Below are 5,709 nucleotides of genomic sequence, written 5' to 3'. Positions count from 1 at the left end.
ACTAATTTTTTTCATTAAATCAGTGATAAAGTTAAAAGTAAAAGATACTAAAGTGAATATTCGATAAACCTATGTGGGGTATTTGAAGTTTTTTATATATAATTAATTTAATGAAATATTAATGGAACAACTAACGAAAAGATAAAAATAAAATTACAGGACACTAACTTGATACACTTTAAATTATATAGTACTAAAATTAAAAAATACGAAACTATAATGGGTAGTATTTGAAGTTTATCCTAGAAAAAAAAGAGAAAAAAGAAGGGGGATGATTTTTAGGGCAAAAAGGAAATGTGAAACCAAAGCATGGTAACCCTTATCCCCTGTTTCTTTATATGTAGTATTATATCCCCCCCATTTGCCTCCTTTGTGATATGTTATTATTACCACTGGGCTCACTTGAGTCTACAGTACTTTTTTTTTTTGGTCCTGAGAGTGAGAAGAAGGGGGCCAACTCTTTGGAAATTTTTGTTTTTTTTGCTTTGCAATAGCACAGAAGTTGTAATGAGAAAGAATGTAAGTGCTTCTTGATATTGGATCCTCCTTTTTCTTTTTTTCTTTTTAGTTTTCATTTTTCACCATCCAAACCTTCTTTAAATGAATATACTGCTCTAAACTTTTTGGTTTTCCCTTTGCCTGATTGGTTCAATCTCTGCAAAATTGTAATTGTTTTTTTTTTTTTTTGTTCCTGTGCTCTTCATATTTTGGTTTGATCTGAGATTAGAAATATTTGGTTTCTGAAAAATTTTCTGCCAGAAAAATATAAGAGATGCTATTTCATTGATTTAATAGCAAGTTGAAGATCTCAATTTGTGCAGAGGAAAATTGCAGATCTAGAAGAATTATGAGAGAAAGTGAATGTGAGGTTCCTGAATGTTCTTCCTTCTTGAGTTTACAGATGGATGCTGTTTTATTTCAAGATTTGGGATCATAGAGATATCTTATATTCTGTTTGTAGGCCCACAAAGTTTTTTTGAAAAAAATTTATTTTATTTTATTTTATTTTTTGCATTTTCTTGGAGAGACTCTTCCTCAGTTCCTTTTGAATTTCTTCCAATATTGGTTTATTGGGCTGATATTTTCTTTTAGTTCTTGGAATTGCAGAGTTTTTTTTTTTTTTTTACTCTCAAAGGAATCCATTTTATATTGGGTTAAATATTGGATTGTTTCCATCTTCTTATATTCAATCCCATAACCAACTGTGTAATGCTAATTTCCTGCATTTTTTTCGCTGAATTCGCTTTTCTTCCTCTTCAATTTGTTTAGAAGTGCTTCTCTTCCCTTGCTTCTGTATTTTCCTGCTAGAAAGCAAATATAAACTTTTTTAAAAAAACTTTGGAGATTGGGAAATTTACATTGGACATATTATGATTCCTGTTAGTTGAAGATGCAAGTCATTTCGCTCATGAAAATGCAGTACTTTCGTTGAAACAATCACATACTGAAATACAAAGCTTCTTTCGTTAATCCTCAGTTCATGTCTATGAATTTCTTTACATCTTTTGGATAATTTGTTGGTTTGCAATAATATCTCTTACCTATCCTGAATTAGAACGCAAGCAATCGCCATGCTTATTACACCCCAATAGTTTGAATTCGCATGGCGCGACAAAGTGAATGGCTCTATATAGAGTGGTATACTAGTGTTAACATTTTAGCTCTTAAGCATTAAATCGAATGTGTTCAAGCCGCCCCAAGTTACTAATAGTACAATGCAAGAGTATTAGGGGTGCGACATCTTCCGCCGCCAGATTGAAAGAAACAATCAATCGGCACTCTTGATGACTTTTGAGCACACTACAAATGTTTAAGCCCATGTTAGTAATGCTAGTATGTTAGCCTACATGTAGAAATCTTCTCATGCCACTCGCTGTTTGGACCTTTATGTTCATAGTTTTGTAAAGTTGTTAAAAATGCAGAGACCTTATCCGAACTAAAGCGCATTTTGAAATGGTTTAGAAAATTTTGGTTTTACAGCATAGTCTATCATTACTTCTTGTTTCTGTACCTCTCTATAAGAGCTTAATGGTGTTAAAGACCTTTTTGACTGAATATTCCATAACCCAATGGAATTTTCCGTTAGGTGAAAATTACTCTACGACATTTTTGGCGGATGCCAATAAGTTCTGGTTGAACTTGACAGATTGACAGAATTTTCAGAAATGAAAAATGATGAAAGGTTAGGCAATAAACCAAAATTTCAAAATTTCAGGTACTAATTTCAGAATGCTCTGTTAGTTCAGGTTAGGTTCATGCATGCTGGTTCTTAAAATTCATTGGTTGATTGTCTTTAACATAGTTTGAAATCTTCAAAGAATATTAAGTAGGCCTTTTTTTTTTTGTTTTCTTTTGTCTTTCCAGAGAGTTGTCACGGCTTGAATGATTTGAAACGCTGAACATTCGGAGAGCTGGGCTATATATGAAGATGGATATATGGAGCTTCAGCAGGAAAGCTCCAACGCTGCGGTGTTATCCGCCACACCCTCGAGAAATCTTTCGTCTTCATCGTCAGCATTCTTCTCAGCAAATCAGTCCCCTTTCTTCTCTCCGAGGTCACCACCAATACATGCCTCTGAAACCATCCGTCAGCACACAACAAGCTCGTCCAATGGCATTGCTCTGAGAGTCGATCATCTCGTTTCCACTACTCTTACTAAACAATCTGAATCGTTATCCAATATAAAATTTCTAGCTTCTGATGTTTCTCCTGCTCCGAGTTTCTGCACTTCCAGTAATTTTGGCACTCCAAGCACAGTTTATAACAATTCCTGCTTCGTTTCCTCCTTTAATGGTGCTGGTAATGGCAGTTCATCGAATAACAGCCAAGGAACCAGTAATGGTTACTTTGCTCGCAGAGAGAAGCAAAAGCGATCAGCGAGAAGCCATGGAAAGCTTTCGTTGGCTCGATCTTCAGCTTCAGTTTCTTCCACTAACAGGCTTAGGAGCTGTGATGTATATATAGGATTTCATGGTCGTAAGCCTTCTTTACTTCGATTTGCCAATTGGCTTCGTGCAGAGTTGGAGATACATGGAATTAGCTGTTTCGCATCTGACAGAGCTCACTGTAGGAACTCTCGCAGCCTCAACACAGTGGGGAGAATAATGAATGCTTCTTCCTTTGGAGTGGTGATAATAACGAAGAAGTCTTTCGGAAATCCTTACAGTATTGAAGAGCTCAGAGATTTCTTCGGAAAGAAGAATTTAATTCCTATATACTTCGAGCTGGGTGCTGGCGATTGTCTTACGAGAGATATAATAGAGAAGAGGGGGGAGCTGTGGGAAAAACATGGTGGTGAATTGTGGATGGTGTATGGTGGTTTAGAGAGAGAGTGGAGAGAAGCAGTTGACGGGCTTTTAAGGGTATCGGAGTGGCAATTAGAAGCAAATGATGGTAATTGGAGGGATTGTATACTACAAGCCGTAGTTCTCTTAGCTACAAGATTGGGAAGGAGGAGTGTGGTTGATAGAGTAAATAGGGGGAGGGAAAGAGTGGAAAAGGACGAATTTCCTTTTCCTCGAAACGAACTGTTTGTTGGACGGAAGAAAGAACTCTCAGAATTAGAGCTCATTTTGTTTGGTGATGTAAGTGGGGATGGAGAGAGAGAATATTTCGAACTCAAAACAAGGCATAGACGAAAGAGTCTATCAATTGGATGGTCTGGAAGCTATCACGGAAAAAATATTAATAAAAAGGAGAAACTGCCAGAAATTGGAGACAAAGGAAAGGAAATTGTTTTATGGAAGGAGTCCGAGAAGGAAATTGAGATGCAAAGGATGGATAGTCCTCAAAGGCAACACCGCCAACTAAGAGGCAAGAATGGAGGGCGGCATGGTAAAAAGAAAGGGTTATCAAAGATCCTATATGGAAAGGGTATTGCTTGTGTGTCAGGCGAGTCAGGGATCGGTAAAACAGAGTTGGTTTTAGAATATGCATACAGATTTTCTCAAAGATACAAGATGGTCTTATGGGTGGGAGGGGAAAGTCGATATATTCGGCAAAATTTTTTGGCTCTACGTTCTTTATTAGAAGTTGATCTCAGCATCGAAAACCATTATCATGAGAAAGGAAAAATCAGGTCCTTTGAGGAGCAAGAGGAAGACGCCATTGCCCAAGTAAGGAAGGAACTATCACGAGACATCCCTTATTTAGTCATCGTCGACAATTTAGAAAGCGAAAAGGACTGGTGGGACCGAAAAGTTATAATGGATCTTCTTCCGTCCTTTGGTGGAGAGACCCACTTCATAATAACCACGCGATTTTCTCACGTAATGAACTTGGAGCCGATGAAGCTTTCGTACTTATCTGGTGTTGAGGCATTGTCTTTGATGAAGGGGAGTGTGAAAGATTACCCATTAATGGAAATCGATGCTCTCAGGGTAATTGAAGAGAAACTTGGGAGGCTTACACTTGGCCTTGGTATTGTCGCAGCTATTCTTAACGAGCTACCTATAACTCCGACTAGACTCCTTGATGCCATAAATAGAATGCCTTTAAAGGACATGGCATGGACCGATAGAGATACTCTTGCCCTGAAACAACACAAAGCCCTTATTCAGCTTTTAGATGTGTGCCTTTCTATATTTGATCATGCTGATGGGCCGATGAGTTTGGCTGCTAGGATGGTCCAAGCAAGTGGTTGGTTCGCTCCCTCCTCTATTCCAGTTCATCTTTTAGCTTTGGCTGCCCAGAAAATTCCAGAGAAGAATCATGGTGTTTCAATATGGAAGAAGATAATGCATGCGCTCAGATGCAGCTTCTCAGTTGCTAACACCAAGAGATCAGAAGTTGAGGCTTCTTCCATGTTAATTAGATTTGGAATTGCTAAATGCAGCACCAGAAATGATTACCTGCATTTCCATGAGCTTATTAAGCTATATGCTTGCAAAAGAGGAGGTACCCGTGTAGCTCAAGCCATGGTTCAGGCGGTTTACTTAAGAGGCTCAATCTCACAATGCAGTGAACATCTCTGGGCGGCCTGCTTCTTGGTGTTTGGCTTTCGATCTGATACAGTGGTAGTAGAACCGTTGAGACCATCTGAGTTGATTTTCTTTGTAAAGCGCATTGTTCTCCCTCTTTCCATACATACCTTCATCACTTTCTCGCGGTGCAATGCAGCGTTGGAGCTTTTGCGCCTTTGTACTGATGCATTGGAAATCTGTGCCGAATCATTAGTTTCTCGAACTGATAAATGGCTCGATAAGTCAGTTTGCTGTGTTAAATCGGTGCGATCGGATTCTCAGTACACATATCTTTGGCAGGAGTTGGCACTTCTGAAAGCAACTGTCTTGGAAACTAGGGCTAAGCTAATGCTTCGGGGCGGAGAATATGATAGAGGTGATGACCTTATAAGAAAGGCTATATTTATCCGGACTTCAATTTGTGGCGAGCATCACCCAGACACAATATCTGCTCGGGAAACGCTAAGTAAACTTACGAGGCTTCTTACAAATGTTCAATTTAGTTAATTTTGTGTAGCTTTTAACAAAGTTTACTATATATATTCTTTAATGTGGCATCCGCATAAGAATCACAGAAACTTCTTATTGTTCAAATAACAAGAAACCTAGCGCGAAATATCTATTCTTTTTTCAGTTTTTCCCTTTTGTATACTATCTACTTTATCTTGGCCCTTTTTGCTGTTTTACAGACTGTTGCCCTTTTGTTTCTCCATTAGAATGGCTTCTTATGTATTGTCGTTAGAGTTA

At 38.1% G+C, this 5,709-nt stretch overlaps 1 protein-coding gene across 2 annotated transcripts; it reads left to right on the top strand.

Annotated features, from left to right (window-relative positions):
* Positions 366-5,709, top strand: LOC109707271. 2 transcript variants are annotated; one of them, XM_020228422.1, is made up of 2 exons: positions 366-519; positions 2,365-5,709. In XM_020228422.1, exon 2 carries the CDS (start codon positions 2,437-2,439, stop codon positions 5,467-5,469), a length of 3,033 nt encoding a protein of 1,010 aa, XP_020084011.1. In that variant the 5' UTR covers positions 366-519; positions 2,365-2,436; the 3' UTR covers positions 5,470-5,709. The 2 variants fall into 2 exon arrangements, with proteins under 2 accessions (XP_020084011.1, XP_020084012.1); XM_020228423.1 differs by lacking the exon at positions 366-519 and adding an exon at positions 734-863.

This window comes from Ananas comosus, linkage group 3 (assembly GCF_001540865.1).
Source record: "Ananas comosus cultivar F153 linkage group 3, ASM154086v1, whole genome shotgun sequence".
Lineage (NCBI taxonomy): Eukaryota > Viridiplantae > Streptophyta > Magnoliopsida > Poales > Bromeliaceae > Ananas > Ananas comosus.
The sequence above is the reverse complement of the archived record's forward strand: the minus strand, read 5'-3'. Positions and strand labels throughout refer to the sequence as shown.

Coding starts and splice junctions, on each gene's coding strand:
- LOC109707271 (XM_020228422.1), top strand. CDS start 2,437: ATGGAGCTTCAGCAGGAAAGCTCCAACGCTGCGGTGTTATCCGCCACA.